Here is a 19060-nt window from a genome sequence, read left to right on the forward strand (position 1 = left end):
AATTTGATCAGTATTACACTGAAACTATAGACTGCATTGGGTAGTATAGTCATTTTGACAACTCTGAGTCTTCCAATCCAAGAGCATGGTATGTCTTTATATTTGTGTCATCTTTGATTTCTTTCATTGGTGTCTTAGTTTTCAGAGTACAGGTCTTTTGTCTCTTTAGGTAGGTTTATTCCTAGGTATTTGATTTTTTTTTTTTTGATGTGTTGGTAAATGGGATTGTTTCTGCAATTTTTCTTTCTAATCTTCCATTGTTAGTATATAGAAATGCAGTCAATTTCTGTATGTTAATTTCGTATCTTGTGACTTTGCCAAATTCATTGATGAGCTCTAACAGCGTTCTGGTAGCATCATTAGGATTTTCTAGGTATCGTATCATGTCATCTGCAAGTAATGATAGTTTTACTTCTTCCTTTCCAATTTGGATTCCTTTTTTTTTTCTTTTTCTTCTCTGATTGCTGTGGCTAGGACTTCCAAAACTATGTTGAATAGTAGTGGCAAGAGTGGACATCCTTATCATGTTCCTGATCTCAGTGGGAATTCTTCCAGCTTTTCACCATTGAGAATGATGTTAGCTCTGGGTTTGTCATATACGGCCTTTACTATTTTGAGGTAGGTTCCCTCCATGCCCACTTTCTGAAGGGTTTTTATCAGAAATGGGTGTTGGATTTTTGTCAAAAGCTTTGTCTGCATCTGTTGAGTGGATCATATGTTTTGTTTTGTTTTGTTTTTTGTCTTTTTGCCATTTCTTGGGCTGCTCCCGCAGCATGTAGAGGTTCCTAGGCTAGGGGTCGAATCAGAGCTGTAGCTGCTGGCCTACACCAGAGCCACGACAATGCGGGATCCGAGCCATGTCTGCAAGCTACACCACAGCAACACCAGATCCTTAACCCACTGAGCAAGGCTAAGGATCGAACCTGCAACCTCATGGTTCCTAGTCAGATTCATGAACCACTGGGAAACAATGGGAACTCCCATATGGTTTTTGTTCTTCGGTTTGTTAATGTGGTGTATCACACTGATTGATTTGCAGATATTGAAGAATCCTTGCATCCCTGGGATAAATCCCACTTGATCATGATGTATAATCCTTTTAATGTATTGTTGGTTTTGGTTTGTTTACATTGTGTAATCTCCTCTCCTACTGTGTTGATGTGGCCTCCTCTTCCAGAGTAGGGTATCTTTTTTGATAGTTTGCAGTCTATTTGGTTGAAGGTTGTTCAGCAGTTGGTTGTAATTTTTTTGTTTTTACGAGAGAAGGTGAGCTCCAGTCCTTCTACTCCACCATCTTAATCCCGTCTCCCAAAAAATTAACATTAGAAATGAAGTACAGTCAAAGAAGCACAGTCAAAGAAGTACAGTCAACCACTATTACAAATGGGTTTTATGATCCTCCCCTCCCCTTAATGACCAGCCAAGCTCTGGATTTTTTCATAAAAGACTTGGTTTCTGAAAGCATAACCAAATGAGCAGATCGGAGAGACACTTAGTTGGGAACAGTGGAAAAGGGGAGTCTATTTGCTCCTCCATTAAAACATCCCTGTTTCACATCAGAAAACCATACTATGGTTAAAAGACCTGGAAATGTTCCTAATACTTTCATGTTTTTTTTCACCTGGAAATAAATTGCAAGTAAAACATTTAAATCCAATATAAATAAACTAAATTTTAATTGTTTAAGAGTTCTATTATTTTTATTTTTTATTTTTTTAGGGCCGCATTCATGGCATCTGGAGGTTTCCAGGCTAGGGGTCGAATTGGAGCTGTAGCCGCTGGCCTACGCCAGAACCAGAGCAATGCAGGATCCAAGCCATGTCTTCAACCTATGCCACAGCTCACCACAATGTCAGATCCTTAACCCTCTGAGTAAGGCCAGGGATTGAACCCGAGTTCTCATGGATGCTAGTTGGGTTCGCTCACTGCTGAGCCACGACAGGAACTCCCAAGAATTATTTTAATTTGCTTTCAGTAGCCTTCAAGGGTTTATAAAGCCAAAAACATTACTCAAAAATTGTTTAACACAGTAAAAAGCTATTTGTTACTGTTTTATAACTACAACACAGGTTATTCATAGCAGGGAGGGAGGCAGGAGGAGTAAAAGTAAGATGAGAAAATCTGGCAGTATTAATTACTTCAAACAATACTGGGGTAGTATGCTGGTTTCCAACTACACAATTTTTTTTTTGGTTTTTTTTTTAGGGCTTCACAGTGGCATATGGAGGTTTCCAGGGTAGGGGTCAAATCAGAGCTACACCTGCCAGCCTACATCACAGCCACAGCAACTTGGGATCCAAGCTGCGTCTGGACCTACACCACAGCTCATGGCAATGCTGGATCCCCGACTCACTGAGCCAGGCCAGGGATCGAACCTGCATCCTCATGGATACTAGTTGGATTCATTTCCACTGCGCCACAACAGGAACCCCTTTATCTATTTTTAAAAGCCAATCTTTTCTAGTATACCTGTGTACTAATAAATAAATCAATCCACACAATTGGAATCAGAATTGCACAATCTGTCAACAGCCTTCTTATTGAACATTTACTTACAGGGGCAACACAATTGATCCTTATTCCACTGTTGGCCCATTCCAGAGCTAAGGATTTGGTGAGGCTGCAAACACCTTCTCTGGCAGCTCCGCTATGCCTTTTAAATACAAAATACAAACATTACAGTCAATCTCTGCTAAGTATGTCTTGCAGTAACTAAACTGACAGGTGTACCCATGACCTGTCAGAGCCCCATGAAGACATTCTTGTTATGAGCCCCCGTCTGAACAGTAAGAAAGAACAAGATCCTTCAATATTAAAGCCAAACCACAGTTATCTGACAGTCAAACAAATCTAATATAAGTCAAGGCCCACACAAGATTCCCCAAATCACCATGTGCACAAGAGGAATATTTTTTTTCTTTTTATTGCCACACTTGTGGCATATGGAAGTTCCTGTTCTAGGGATCAGATCAGAGCTGCAGCTGCACAGCAACGCCAGATCCGAGCTGCATCTGAGACTTATACTGAACTTGCAGAAATACAGGATCCCTAACCCACTGAGCAAGCCCAGGGAGCAAACCTGTGTCCTCGAGGACACTATGTTGGGTTCTTAACCTGCTGAGCCACAGCGGGAACTCCTTAGACAAATATTTTGAAGAGCTTTTTACTATGGAAGAAAACATATTGGTAATTTTGAGGGTTATAAATGTGGTTGTTTTTAAAATCAATTTTAGATAATAAGGGATATGACGTTCCTATGTCAGGCTAGAAATAGTATCAGCAGAATGTCTAGACATACCAACATTTAAGTAAATTTTAATATATATTTCCAGAGAAGAGGTTCAAAGTATTTAGGTCTGCATCCACATGGTACAGAAGGTACAGGCATACGATGGCTTAGATATTAGGGTCTAATTCCAAGGCCTTCAGAACCAAGTATTTGAGATCTAGGGCTGTATCCACTCTCCCCTAGAGTACCTGCAGAGCCCAACGTTCCTGCAGAAAGTCCACCTCACCCCCCGTGGTATCTGTAGAACCCCAGGCAGAAGCCAACCACTCCATCTGCTAGAATCACCTGAGCTATCCCATCACCATCAAATGTGGCCACCACTCGTGCCACCACACCATCCAGCAGTTCTGGATGGATTTACAGGACAAGTTTCCTTGCCCTGTTGCCACCAGGAATAGAAGGATGCCTTTTGGAACAACACCCAGGGGGGCAGGATGACTGAAGGGTGAACACGCTGCTCCACACCACCAGGAGCAAGAGGCAGTTGCAGAACGGATGTGCTTATGTGGGAAGCACAGTCCAGCCCCGCCCCTTCCTGTGAGAAGACCTAGCAGCGTCTGTCCCCTTGTATGCAGCGCCCCCCCACCCCATCCCTGGGGCCACCATGTGATATCCCACCTCTCATCCCAGGAAAAGGCTCAGCAGTGATATGGAGCCCCTAAAGAAGAAAGTGGCAGATGTTCAGAAACAAATAGCCTCCCAAGAAAGAAAACTCCTAGAATTGAGAGGTAGAGAGAGAGAGGTGGAAATTACTCTCTGAATTTGAGCACCTGGACCAGTTTGTGGACTGTGGGCAAGAGGCAGCTGAAGGGAGTTCCTGTCATGGTTCAATGGTTAACAAACCTGACTAGTATCCATGAGGCCACGGGTTCGATCCCTGGCCTTGCTCAGTGGGTTAAGGATCTGGAGCTGGGGTGTAGGTCGCAGATGCCGTTCGGATCCTGCATTGCTGTGGGTGTGGTGCAGGCCAGCAGCTGTAGCTCTGATTTAACTCCTAGCCTGGGAATCTCCATGTGCCGTGGGTGCAACCCTAGAAAGAAAAAAAAAGAAAAAAGGCAGGTGAAGCAGAGCCAAATGTGCCACCCAAAGTAGGCTATGCTGCTATGTTGATTATTTTTAGCTGTAGGCACTTAAAAACCAGCAAATGCAGAGAGAAGCTTTCTCTGAACTCCCCTTTGCTGCCTGAAGGAATTCAGTTGTCCATATCCCCTCCCTGGGAGTCTCATCACCCAGGAAAGGTTGACTGCTGTCACAGGAGAGAAGACCTGACGTCAACATCGCATCCAGACAAACTTTGTCACAAACTACCCTACCTCCCTCCCATCCATTATTCAAAGGGCCCATTCAGCTTTCCTAAAAATCATATGCTTCCCTTCCCCCAGAAGCCTATATCCCCTCCCCTCTTCCCTATTAAGACAGTATTCGATCCTGAATTCTAAGCCATGACAGGCAGTTACTGACTTTTCCCTGGGTATCGCCCATGTATATATGAGGTAGACATGTGAATAAATTTCTATTTGTTTTTTTCTTGTGCATCTGTCTCTTATTACAAGGGTCTCAGAGAAGAGCTCAGAAGGGCAGAAGGAAAATTATTTTCCCTCCCCTACGCAGTTCTCCCGAGGTTAGTGGATGAAGGGAAGGACATGTAATAGAAACTCCGTGCAAACACAATGGCGTTTTCAGACTACCTTTCCACACTCAACTAAAGACGTTGGCAGATCACTCCTGATAGAACACGATAGAAGATAATACAAGAAAAAGAATGTATGTGTATGTATAACTGGGTTACTTTGCTGTACAGCAGAAATTGACAGAACATTGTAAATCAACTCTAATAAAAAATTTTTTAATAAATCACTTATCAAAAAAAGAAAGTTGACAGAGAAGAATGTGATGTCAGCAGTGAAAATGCCAGTGGATGTCAAGACCATCCGTGGCAGATGTGAAAGCCTCAAAACCCCAGCTATCTGGTCCTTCCGGTTAGGGGAGGAAAGACGCCGTCTTCCCCTATAGCATCCAGCACTGCAGAAAATTATACAGAAATTCAAAGTTACTCTGGATCTTGAAACAGCCCATCTTAATCTGTCTCCAAGGATAAAAAAAATAAATAAAAATAAGAATCTGTGACATTTGTGAAGAAAAAGCAGAGAGTGTATCGGAATCCAGAGATTTGGGGCTTATGCAGCAATCCTGGGTTCTGAAGGATTTGATTTCAGCTGGCATTAGTAGCAGGTCCAGGTGGATGAGATGCCTGAATAGACCACAGGGTTTGTAAACTTCCTTTCCAGGAAGGGCAAGTGACTCCCATCAAAACAGAACAGACGGTGGACAATTGGCTGTAGGATGGTGACTATGTCACGCAAGACCTGCTCAAGTCCCTCTTCTTCTAAAGCAAAAGCCAAGAGAGAAGGAAGGGCATTTATCTGGATGACAATTCTGTGAGATTTCATTTTACCATTTGAATAGCAAGTCTCACAAACATTCTTTCACTGATTTTCTGAAATACAAAGGCCCTATTTCTGTATCAGATGTGATCTGAAATGTCTTACAATCTCTGCTAGAAGAGACTATGAGCAATAAACTACCTTAAAAGCTGTCACAGCTTCCTTTTCTTTCTGTAATTTATGAATAGGAGGCAGAATTAATATTCAACTCTCAGTGAATCTAGTCCTAACAAGTTTTTTAAATGTCTCTAGGACTTAAACATATTTAAAAAAATCATACATATATGTTCTTTTCCATCTGGCTTCTTCCACTCAGAATAATTACTTTGAGATTTATCCACATTGTTGCATGATCAATAGTCCATTCCTCTTTAGTTTTGAGCATTAGTACATTATGCAGATACGCGATTATTTATTCATTCACTCGCTGACAGGCATCTGAGTCATGAATTCTCTCTCCATGGGCAATATGAATTGCCTTTTGGCCCATTTCTTGCCCTTGTAATTATTGACAATATCCCAAAAGATCAGCAAGTCAGTCTAAACTCCTTTGTACAGATCGTAATGTAAAGCGAACTAGTCTTAGATGACATTGAAAGTGTCAAAAAGTGATCAGAACCCCAGAAAAACATGTGCAAAGACAGCAATACAGTTCAAACACACACACAAGAGTTACCCAGGTTGCCCTTCAACAAATGAAAAGATGATGCATGTGATACCATTTTTTCCCTTCATTTTTTTTCTTTTTTTTCTTCTTTCAACAGACACACCTGCAGCATATGGAAGTTCCCAGACTAGAGGTCAATCCCAGCTGCAGCTACCACCTACACCATAGCCACAGCAACTCTGGATCAGAGCTGCCTCTGCAACTTACACTGCAGTTTGCAGCAATGCCGGATCCTGAACCCACTGATCGAGGCCAGGGATTGAACCCACATCCTCCCAGAGACAACGTCAGGTTCTTAACCTACTGAGCCACAACAGGAAATCTCGAGATACCACTTCTTGCCCATGAGAGTTGTCCAGAAGTTGACAGGACACATTTTTGCTGAGGCTGTGGGGAACAGGCACTCTCATTCATTGCTGATGGCAATGCACAAGGGAAAGAAACTGGAAATGCCTAATAGTATACATTTACCCTTCACCTATTAAACCAACTTCCAGGATGTACCCTGAAGATACACCTCCACAAGTATGAAGCAAGTTTCTACAGTGTTATTCATCAAATAATTCTTTGTAACAGTGAAACACAGAAACATAAATGACTATCAAATTTGAGACAATGTGTGCCTTTGAAATGATGAGTTTGAAAAATCTGTGCTTCCATATGATATATGCAAAAAATTAACAGTAATGATGATAATAATAAACATACATATAGAGAAGTCATGGTTGTGGTGTAAGAGCCTTTTTATGGAAGAACATCAGCTAAAAAACATAGAAGTAATTATGAAATCAGAAATGTCAACAATTTCACACCCCCAGAGTAATAGTAATTCAGGTAAGGGTCAACGATGGTTGGTAAAATCATGATGGCCAACAGAATACTAACAGAGTGCCAAAACAGCATCCTCCATATTACTTATTAATTATAAAGGAATTAAGATCACTGCCTTAATTAACAAGTTATGTCTGGGGTAAAAAGAGTATAGAGGACTCAACCTTCTACACTTGTTCGTTTATTTAAACTAGCAATGAGGTGGCTCAGACATGCAATAATAGCACAAAATTAAACTAGCATGTATTGTTTTTTAACACTAAGATAGGTTCACTTCATAAAAACAGAAATCCTATGTTGGAAATTTTTTTTTTGTCTTTTTTTTTAGGGCCACACCACGGCATATGGAGGTTCCCAGGCTAGGGGTCTAATTGGAGCTACAGCTGCCACTCTACGCCACAGCCACAGCAATGCCAGATCCGAGCCGAGTCTGCGACCTACACCACAGCTCATGACAACACTGGATCCTTAACCCTCTGAGCAAGGCCAGGGATGGAACCCACAACCTTATGGTTCCTAGCCAGATTCGTTTCCGCTGCGCCATGACAGGAACTCCCATATGTTGGAATTTTTTTTTTTTAATTTTAATTTAAAAATGGAAGGGAGGGAGTTCCCACTATAGCACAGCAGAAACAAATCCAACTAGTATCGATGATGAGGGTTTGATTCCTGGCCTTGCTCAGTGGGTTAAGGGTCTGGCATTGCTGTGAGCTGTGGTGTATGTAGGTTGCAAACACAGCGAGAACCCCGAGTTGCTGTGGCTGTGGCTGTGGCGTAGGCCGGCAGCTACAGCTCTGAATGGACCCCTAGCCTGGGAACCTCCATCTGCCGTGGGTGCGGCTCTAAAAAGACAAAAAAAAAAGACACACACACAAAAATCAGCAAAATTCATTCTTTAAAAAAAAACAGACTTTTTTTTTTTGTCCTTTTGCTATTTCTTTGGGCCGCTCCCGCAGTATATGGAGGTTCCCAGGCTAGGGGTCGAATCGGAGCTGTAGCCACCGGTCTACGCCAGAGCCACAGCAACGCAGGATCCGAGCCGCGCCTGCAACCTACACCACAGCTCATGGCAACCCACTGAGCAAGGCCAGGGACTGAACCCTCAACCTCACGGTTCCTAGTCGGATTCGTTAACCACTGCGCCACGACGAGAACTCCGGGGAAAAAACAAAACAAACAAAAAAAAACCAGACTTTTAAACTAGTAGTTTAACTTGTGGTTTTCAAGTACCTTCCCAATATACTGTTTTTGAACTTTTCTATTTGAATGGATTTAAGACTACTGTGAAAGAATGTGCTGAGCCAGGAGGCCAAATGAGTTCCTTGATCTCCTTTCTTTAAAAAAAAGAAAATCAGTTTCCAAAATAGAAATTTATCAAAATCAGAATAAGAGACAAATATGTCAAATTACATTATGGCTTAACAATTTATCAGCAGTTTGTTTAAAACTGAATGGGTATATCCAATGTTCAAATCTAAATGAGCATAAATAAGTTTCATTTCCACACTTTAACAAAAAAGATGTCTCTAGCCACATTTACTTACATCTGGATTAGGATCGCCAGATAAAATACGACATTCAGTTAAATTTTAATTTCTAGACACAACAAATAATTTTTTTTTTAATAGCTTCACGGTCAGCATATGAAAGTTCCCTGACCAGGAATTGAATCCGAGCCACAGCTGTGGCCTACACCAACTGACGCTGAGCTACCCCGAAGCTGTGACAATGCCAGGTCCTTCAACCCACTGCACTGAGCCAGGGATCGAAACCAAGCCTCCACAGCAACCCAGCCCCTGCAGTCAGATCTTAACCCATGCACCACGGCGGGGAACTAGAGACAACAAGTAATTTTTAGCAGAAGTATGCCCCATGCAATATTTGGGACATACTTAAAATAAACAATTATTTAACTGGGCATCCTGTGTGTTTTTATTTTCTTGGAAAAATCTAGTAATCCTAATATGAACAGTAATACTTTAGAAGTACATTTTTAAAGTTCAATGAAGGAAATGCTGGCTTTCCCTTATGGCCTCCAGCAATAAAGGAAATGCTAACTCTGGAGATCACAACTTATTAAAAGGATTGATTATCTTTTTTTTTTTTGGTCTTTTCTAGGGCCGCACCTGCGGTATATGGAGGTTCCCAAGCTAGGGGTCTAATCGAAGCTGTAGTGGCTGGCCTACACCAGAGCCACAGCAACTCAGGATCTGAGCAGCGTCTGCGACCTACAACACAGCTCACGGTAACGCTGGATCTTTGACCCACTGAGTGAGGCCATGGATGGAACCTGCAACCTCATGGTTCCCAGTCAGGTTCATTAACCACTGAGCCACAATGGGAACTCCGGATTAATTATCTTGATTTCAGAAATTTTCCCTACCCTACCACCCCATATTCAGAAGGCAAACCCAAAGATATAGGAAGAAAATATATAAAAGTACTTACGCCACATGCGGATTTCCATTTTTAGTAGTAATAATGATATTGACAATAGATCCTCCATGATTTTTCATCCAGGCCTTATAAACTGCAGGGTACAGACAAATGAAAGTCTTATTAAATAGTGTCCTTTCCCCGATCCTCTATTCTAGCATGCTACTTATTTGAAATTTGAAATTTTTTAATTTATATTTTCTTTTTATAAAAATACCAGATGAGGTACAATTAACATATCAAAAAATGTAATCTTATGTATATGATTTAGTGATTTTAAATAAATAAATGGAATTGTGCAATGATCACCACAATTCAGTTTTAGAACACTTCCATCACCCCTAAAAGTCGTTTTGTGCCTATGTGCAGCTCAGCCCATCCCCAAGCAAACACTCATCTATTTTCTGTTTCTATAGGTTTGCCCTTACTGAATATTTCATAAAAATGGAATCATACAATATTTGGTCATTTGCGTCTTGCTTTCTTTCACTCAGAATAATGTCTGTGAGGTTCATCCATTGTATAACATGTACCAATAGTTACTCTTTATTGCTGAATACTATTCCGGTGTGTGTACACGCCATATTTTATTTATCCACTCACCAACTGATGAACGACTGGATTGCTTCCACTTCTGGGTGATTATGAATACAAGTCTTTGTATGGACATATGTTTTAATTTCTCTTAGGTAATTAACTAGGAGTGGAACTGTCAGGTCACATGGTAACTCTATGTTTAAATTTTTAAGAAACTGCCTAATTGTTTTTCAAAGTATTTCCTCCATTTTAGATTCCCACCAGAAATGCATGAGGGTTTCAGTTTCTCCTACCATTATTGTCCGACTTTTTCATTAAAGCTATTCTTGTGGGTATAGAGTGGTATCTTAGGTTTTGATTGACATTTTTTTTTTTTTTGGCCACACCTGCAGCAAGCGGAAGTTCCCAGGTCAAGGATCAAACCTTCACCACAGCAGTGACAATGTCGAGTCCTTAACTGCTTGGCCACCAGGAAATTCCTTGGTTTGCGTTTTTTAAAGTGATTACTGGTATTAAGAATCTTCTCATGTGCTTCTTCGCCATTCATAAATCTTATTTGGAGAAATACCTACTCAAATCTTTTGCCCATTCTTAACTGGGTAGATTTCATTTTGTTAAATTATAAGTGTTCTTTGTATATTCTGTACGAGTCCTTTATCAGATATGTGATTTGGAAACCTTTTCTCCCAGTCTGTGGCTTATCTTTTAATTTGCCCAATGGTGACAAACCATAATGGAAAAGAATATGAAAAAGAATATATATATATATATATATGTATAACTGAATCATCTTTGCTCTGTATAGCAGAAATTAACACAACATTGTAAATCAATCATACTTCAATAAATTAAAAAAATACTTTATTGCTTAAAAAGTGTTAACTATCACCTGAGCCTCAGAGAGTCATAATCTTTTTGCAACAGTAACATCAAAGATCACTGATCATAGATCATCATAACAAATATAATAGTGAAAAAGCTTAAAATATTACAACAATTACCAAAATATGACACAAAGTGAGCAAGTGCTGTTAGAAAAATAGTGTTGATAGATTTGCTCAAAGTGCAATACAGCAAAACAGAATAAAACGAGGTATGCCTATACTGGAGTTCATCGTGTTATTTCTTTTTCATACATTCAAGAGTTTTCAAAAAATAAACTTGGAGAAAAAATTCTTATATCAGTAAAATGAATAATTAAAGGCTTTTGGAAAGTCCAAATTCCCCTAATTCATATGTGGATTTTCCCACAATTCTTTAACGATAACATATGTCAAAGCGTACAAGCTAAAAAAAACCCTGGGACATCAGGGCACTCATGATGTAAATCATTTTAATTACATAAATAATACATGCCCATTTTAGAAAAACAGAAAAAGCAGATAAGCAAAAAGAAAAAAGATTTTTAAAAATGTAAATTAATATTTTGCTAAAAACTTTCAGAATTATGTCTATACACATATAACCATATATAAATATATACTTTTTTTTGCAGAAATGTGATCACACTGGATAGAGTGTTCTATAATTTGCTTTTTCACTCAATGATATCTGGGAGCGGAGTTCCTATTGTGGAGAAGCAGAAATGGACCTGACTAGTCGCCATGAGGACTCGGGTTCGATCCCTGGCCTCGCTCAGTGAATCAGGGATCCAGCGTTGCCGTGAGCTGTGGTACAGATACACCTTGGATCCTGCGTTGCTTTGGCTGTGGCATAGGCTGGCAGCTGTAGCTCTGATTCTGATTCTACCCCTAGCCTGGGAACTTCCATACGCTGTGGGTGCAGCCCTAAAAAGCAATAATAATAATGATAATGATGATACCTTGGACCATCCTTTCATATTGAAAAGTATATTTTATATTTTTAGTGTCTGCATAGTACTCTACCCTAGAGATGTATAAAACTTCACTCAACTTGGAGTTCCTATTGTGGCTCAGTGGTTAACGAATCCGACTACGAACAAGGAGGCTGCGGGTTCGATCCCTGGCCTTGCCAGTGGGTTAAGAATCTGGTGTTGCTGTGAGCTGTGGTGTAGGTCGCAGATGTGGCTCGGATCCTGCATTGCTGTGGCTCTGGCATAGGCCGGTGGCTACAGCTCTGATTAGACCCCTAGCCTGGGAACCTCCATATGCTGCAGGAGCGGCCCAAGAAATGGCAAAAAGACAAAAAACAAAACAAAAAAAACTTTACTCAACTAATCTTTTACTCTAGAATATTTAAATGGTTTTCAGTTTTTCACTGCTATCATTATGGTACAGAAAAAAATGTTTCATATTCCTTGTTGTCAAGAACCAAAAGCTATGTCCCAACATTTAAAGTAAAAATAGGGAGTTCCCGTTGTGGCACAGCAGAAATGAATCCAAATCTGACTAGTATCCATGAGGATGAGGGTTCGATCCCTGGCCTTGCTGAGTGGTTGGGGATGTGGTGTTGCCATGAGCTGTGGCGTAGGTCTCAGCTGCAGCTCAGATCTGGTGTTGCTGTGGCTATAGGCTGGCTGCTGTTGCTCTGATTTGACCCCTGGCCGAGGAAATTCCATAGGCCATGGGTGCGGCCCTAAAAAGCAAAAAGCAAAAAAAAAAAAAGAAGGAAAAAAGAAAGTAAAAATAAAACAAAAACACTATAGGCTCTGTACTCTTTAATTCAATTCTGGCTAATAAAAATCATAACTAAATCTAGACTCTGCAGACTTCTAAGTAATGGCTGTTAGGAAGGAACCTCAGGTTGGTAAGAGACTGTTGAACTGAAGGTGTCAAAGCTCTGAGCCATGAAGGTTGAGTTAGAGACTATAAGCTATCTCCTCATACTCATTCTCTTCTTCTTACAGAGAAACTGAATTTGTACTTAGGCACATAGCTACCTACCGAAAGATTCTATCCCCCAGTCTCCCGCATAGGTAGGTATGATCATTTAACTGAGTTCTAGTTGATGAATGTCAGTAAATATAATGTTATATATTTATATTACATATATTCCAGAGGGTACCGTTAAAAAAGAATGAGTATTACACTTTTCACTTTTTCCCATTTCTGCTGTCTGGAAAGCAGTTATGACAGAAAGAACTGGAGTGGCCATTTGGGACCATGGAATGGAAACCACATGTCAAAGAGAGTAAAGCAAGGAGAATCCTCAGTTCCTAGAAACTGTGAAACTATCATATCAACCCAGACTATATACCCTGACTTTTTATGTGAAGGAAAAATCAGCTATCTTATTCTAGCTCCTGGGTTTTTTTTGTTTTTTTTTTTGTTTTTTTTGGATCTTTCTGGATCTCTACACTTCAGCAACCAATCCTGTATCACGATTAATACAGAACTTTATACTTTCAGTTAGATAAAGAGGAAACCTGGAAATATCTGCAAGACTTTTTATTTAGAGCTAAGAATATAAAGCCTAATGCATGTTGTGGTGAAGACCCAGTGGGTCAGAATTATACTTGTTCCACATTTTTCAGCATTAAAATGCCTTGAAACTTTTTAGTTACCAAATTTCAGGGTTTAATATTTCCACCTATGAAACATAATATTCAATCTGAAGACTATGTGTGTGTGTTAATTTCTTATTAGAAAAAAATGTGAACTCATATTCTCCCTAAAGTTTTCACTGAATTACTTAACAGGTCCTCACAATAAATTTAATAGATTCATTTCTTGAAAACAAAATAAGGAGTACCCGCCATGGCACAGTGGCTTTAAGAATCCAACTGCAGGGAGTTCCTGTTTTGACTCAGTGGTAATGAATCTGACTAGTATCCATGAGGATACAGGTTCAATCCCTGGCCTCGCTCAGTGGGGTAAGGATCCAGCATTGCCATGGGCTGCAGTGTAGGTTGTAGATGTGGCTTGGATCCCGCATTGCTGTCACTGTGGCTGGGGTGTAGGCCAGCGGCTGCAGCTCTGATTTGACCCCTAGCCTGGGAACCTCCATATGCTGTGGGTATGAACCTGAAAAAAAAAAAAAAATCTGACTGCAAAGGTTCAGGTTGCTGTGGAGATGTGGGTTTGATCCCTGGCCCAGCACAATGGGTTGAAGGATCTGGTATACATCACAGCTGTAGCTTGGATTCAACATCTGGCCCAAGAACTTCCATATGCTGTGGGTGTGGCCATAAAAAAAAAAAAATAAGCGTAGCATTTTTCTTAACTTTATAAGCACTTTGAGGCTATATCTTTGTATAGTAATTTTTAGCACGTCTAAAAAAATTATCAGATCAAACAATAATCATATTTATGAATACTGCCAAATTACTATCCAGAAACATGGCAATTTATGTTATAATGTCGTATACAAGTTAAACCAGGGCAGTAAGTGTTGAGGATATGAAGCTTCTGAGTCGCCAATAATTCCTCTCTCGGAGTTCTCTCTGATCTTAACATAAAGACACTTTGACTTTTTGGATTGTCTATCACACTTGCCTGCTTTGCACATGTAGAAGGTGCCTGTCAGGTTGGTTTCAATCACAGCGTGCCACCCCTTTGAACTGATGTCTTCAGCAGAAGATATGAACTGGCCTCCTCCATTGTTGACCAAGAAATTGATCTTACCATAAACATCTAAGGTGGATTTGACCAAATTATTCACCTAAAGAAAAACATTAAAAGTGAACTGGTGACAGAAAGAAAAAGGCAAATATTGTGTGATATCACTTATATGCAGAATCTAAAAAAATACAACAAACTAGTGAATATAACAGAAAAGAAGCAGACTCACAGAACAAACTAGTGGTTACCAGCAGAAAGAAGAAAGGGGAGAGAGGCAATATATGGGTGGAAAATTAAGAGGAACTGTTTAATAACGTAAATACTAAGACTTTATCACTTGCTCTAGGAGAGTAGAAGAGCTTGCAATGTCTCACAGTGAATGGTAACTTTGAGTACCTCAATAAATGGAAATGTAGCTACAATGAAAATCCTGTAACAGTGAATAATTTACCAATATCCAATACCTATAGATCATAAAGATAAATTTGTAATTTTGACGACGGAATTTATCCAAGGACATGGATCATTCCTCCATTGTTTTAATTTGTAAGCTACCAACCTAGAATAATGGATAGTGATGAAATAGACATTCCAAAATGACTTACAGGGCAAAAGGCACAAAGAGTAGTGTCTAGCTGAAACTGTCCTTGCTTAGTTTCCCTTCCTCACTCACTCAGTACATCCTTAGCTCAAGAATTTCCTGGGGAGATTGGGACAAGAGGGTGGAGTAGAAGAACTTAGCTCACCTTCTTTCACAAAAACACCAAAATTACATGAGAAGATGCTCAACCTCACTAATTATTAAAAAAATGCAAATCAAAACTACTATGAGGTACCACCAGAATGGCCACCATCAAAAAGTCTACAAACAATAAATGCTGGAGAGGGTGTGGAGTTGATGGGAATGTAAATTGGTGCAACCACTATGGAAATTGGTGTAAGGTTCCTCAAAAAACTAAGAATAGAATTACCATTTGATCCAGCAATCCCACTCCTGGGCATCTCATAGAAAACCACCATTTGAAAAGATACTTGTATCCCAATGTTCACTGCAGCACAATTTACAATAACCAAGACATGGAAACAACCTAAATGTCCACCAACGGAGGAATGGATAAAGAAAATGTGGTGCATATATACAATGGAATATTAGCCTTAAAAAGAGAATAAAATGGGAGTTCCCATCGTGGCTCAGTGGTTAACGAATCCAACTACGAACCATGAGGTTTTGGGTTTGATCCCTGGCTTTGCTCACAGAGTTGAAGATCCGGCGTTGTTGTGAGCTGTGGTGTAGGTTGCAGATGTGGCTCGGATCTGGCGTTGCTGTGGCTGTGGTGTGGGCTGGCGGCTACAGCTTGTGTTAGACCCCTAGCTTGGGAACCTCCATTTGCTGCTGGTGTGGCCCTAAAAAGACAAAAAAAGAGAATGAAATGCCATTTGCAGCAACATGGATGGACCTAGACATTATCATACTAAGTGAAGTTAGACAATGAAAGATAAATATCATATGATATCACTTATATGTGGAATCTTAAAAAGGGATACAAATGCATTTATTTGTAGGACAGAAACAGACTCACAGACTTTGAAAAACTTATGGTTACCAACAGGGACAGGTGAGAGGGTGGGGGAAGGATAAACTGGGGGCGTGGGATTGGCATTTACACATTGAGGTATATGGAATGATTGGCCAATGGGCACCTGCTGTATAGCAGAAGAGAACTTGTCTTATTAGTCTGTGATAATCTATGTGAAAAAAAATCTGAAAGAGAAAAAAAGAAATTTATGAGCTATTCAAAGCAAATTTTCCTTTATAGGCTCTATTTCTGGTGAATCCCACCTAAGACAACTACCATAGGAAAACCTAAAGTACAATTGGTTTTAGGAACAACTACTATAAATTAAAGCCAACAAATAAAAAAGGTAGATTTGCATCACCTCCTCTTCATTACGGATATTGCATTTTATCGGAGTGACTTGAGCCTTGCTGGCAGAAGGCAGACTGGCCATCAGTTCATCCGCAGTGGATTTTAATCTATCAAACTTCCGGGATGCAATGACCACATTACACCCTGAGAAAAGAAGAGGAAAGAATAAGTAAATATGTTTTCATTAGTTGTCTAAATTTCAAAAATAATAATGTTTAGAAAATACTTCATGGGTTCCTGTAAAAAACAAAAACAAAAAACAAAACCAAAAACAAAACATGAATTAGGACTCCTGCTCATAGCCAAGATGCAATAGTAGGAACTGAATTTACCCTCCAACCCAAAACAACTAAAAAACTGAACAAAACATATGCCACAATGATTTTGGGGCATTGGATATATCAGGGTACAGGATAGTGATCCCAAAGAGTGGAAACAAACAACACGAGCCCTATTATTATTCCAGATTGATGCCTAGAGAGGGTCTTCAGATTGCAGCACAGGGAGGAGAAACCCATTTGGAGCCCAGCAGTCTCCTGGATGAAGAGATGAAGTTGGAAGTCCAGGGAGGCCAAGATAGCTAGCCTACCCAGGGCACAGAGAAGACAGGAACACAGGGGCGAGCTCCAGAGATCTGGAGACTTCCCTCAAATCTTCACTGATCAGTTCATGTGAAAAAGGGAAGTACCTGAGCCTAGGAAAGAACCTTCCAAAATAAAGAAGGAAAAAAATCCAGATATGCACGCAGCCCTAGGAATAGTTAGTGTTCCAGACAGGGCACAAATTTATGGGGCAGAAGGTGAAGTAAACAAAAGGGCAGCAAAATTAATCTAGACTAAAAGCTATTAGAGTTAATATTTAACAGAGAGAAAGCCTCTTTAATGTATTAAGCTGTTTACAAGTAACTTAATTGTATCACAAAACAAAGCTTAATAATATTTATGAGAATATCAAATAACTAGCATCCAACAAGGTAAAACTCAAATGTCTGACATCTAGCAAAAAACCACCAGAGGAGTTCCTATTAGGGCTCAGTGGCTTAAGAACCCAACTAGTATCCGTGAGGTTTTGGGTTCAATCCCTGGCCTTGCTCAGTGGGTTAAGGATCCAGTGTTGCCATGAGCTGTGGTGTAGCTCGCAGACACAGCCTGGATCCAGAGTTGCTGTGACTGTGGTGTGGGCTGGCAACTGCAGCTCTGATCAGACCCCTAGTCTGGGAACTTCCACATGCTGTGAGTGCAGCCCTACACAAAACAAAAAAACTTTGGTCCCAGTTTTGTAAATAACAAAGTATATGCATGTGCGTACGTGGGTGACTTGTAAAAAATCACCAGGAAGGGGATTTTGGAGTTGAGCAGAATGAGAAATCTCATTTTTTTATATATATATTTTTATACTACCTACATTTATTGCAATGCTCTCAATTTATCATAAACTAGAAAATTATTAGATAAAATTTCCTTTTATCTTTTTCCTTTTTTCCTTCTCCTCACCCTTATGTTAAATGATTTAGATGGATTTTTTTTTTTGGTGGTGGTTTATATGAGTTGCTAGAGAAATTCAAAAAGCTTGATAAACTTCTTTAGAACAAGGTGTAGAAGGAACCAGCAAATAGTGAATTATTTCTATATCTGAGGCATTTGTAGCTAAGCACATTGCTTCCCTGCTTGGGCTTACTGGTTCCTTACGATCTTCAACTCAGAGGCTACATTTATTAAGCCCCTTCTAGGTCCCCAGGGTTGGTTGGAACCTAGTCACCAGAGCAAGAAAAAGTGCCATGTTGCCTCACAATCTCAACCTGCAGTTCCTACTTTCATCTTTTTTTTTTTTCCACTGTACAGTATGGGGACCAAGTTACACACACATATACCACGGGAGCAGCCCTAGAAAAGGTAAAAAGACAATAAATAAATAAATAAAGTATTCATTTCTGAAAGAAGCATATTTTTCCCTCGCGTTGTTGTGTTGCTATGGAAGTATCTAGACATTGTTCTCAATGCCACACAACAGGATCTCATTGTAAATCCATTCCAAGAGCAAAAGTTTGACCCCAAGCTTCTGATCCCTCCCACACCCTCCGCCTCGCCCCACTCCGGCAGCCACAAGTCTACTCTCCAAGTCTGTGATTTTCTTTTCTGTGGAAACATTCATTTGTGCTGTATATTAGATTCCAGTTATAAGTGACATCATATGGTATCTGTCTTTCTCTTTCTGACTTATTTCACTCAGTATGACAGTCTCTAGTTCCATCCATATTGCTGCAAATGGCATTATGTCTTTCTTTTTTATGGCTATTTTCATCTTATCCACTGTCACAAAAAAGAACGGCTAACTTGAGGTCAGAGACAAGGATCTGGCCTGAATTCAGTGTGAATGGTCTCAGGTTCACTATTTTTCGAAGGAATTGTGACTCCCTTTGCCTAATGGCAGCTGTCAAATAGATGAAG

The 19060-nt window shown here is 40.0% G+C and overlaps 1 protein-coding gene across 1 annotated transcript in view; it reads right to left on the bottom strand.

Annotated features, from left to right (window-relative positions):
• PECR (peroxisomal trans-2-enoyl-CoA reductase) overlaps positions 1–19060 on the bottom strand; it is a 44775-nt gene that overhangs the window by 14240 nt on the left and 11475 nt on the right. The window contains exons 2-5 of the mRNA XM_047773444.1: positions 16624–16757; positions 14620–14785; positions 9680–9761; positions 2557–2653 (exon numbers count right to left, since the gene is read on the bottom strand). Coding sequence (XP_047629400.1) covers positions 2557–2653; positions 9680–9761; positions 14620–14785; positions 16624–16757 — 479 coding nt within the window. The remainder of the gene's footprint in view (positions 1–2556; positions 2654–9679; positions 9762–14619; positions 14786–16623; positions 16758–19060) is intronic.

Source organism: Phacochoerus africanus, chromosome 3 (assembly GCF_016906955.1).
Source record: "Phacochoerus africanus isolate WHEZ1 chromosome 3, ROS_Pafr_v1, whole genome shotgun sequence".
NCBI lineage: Eukaryota > Metazoa > Chordata > Mammalia > Artiodactyla > Suidae > Phacochoerus > Phacochoerus africanus.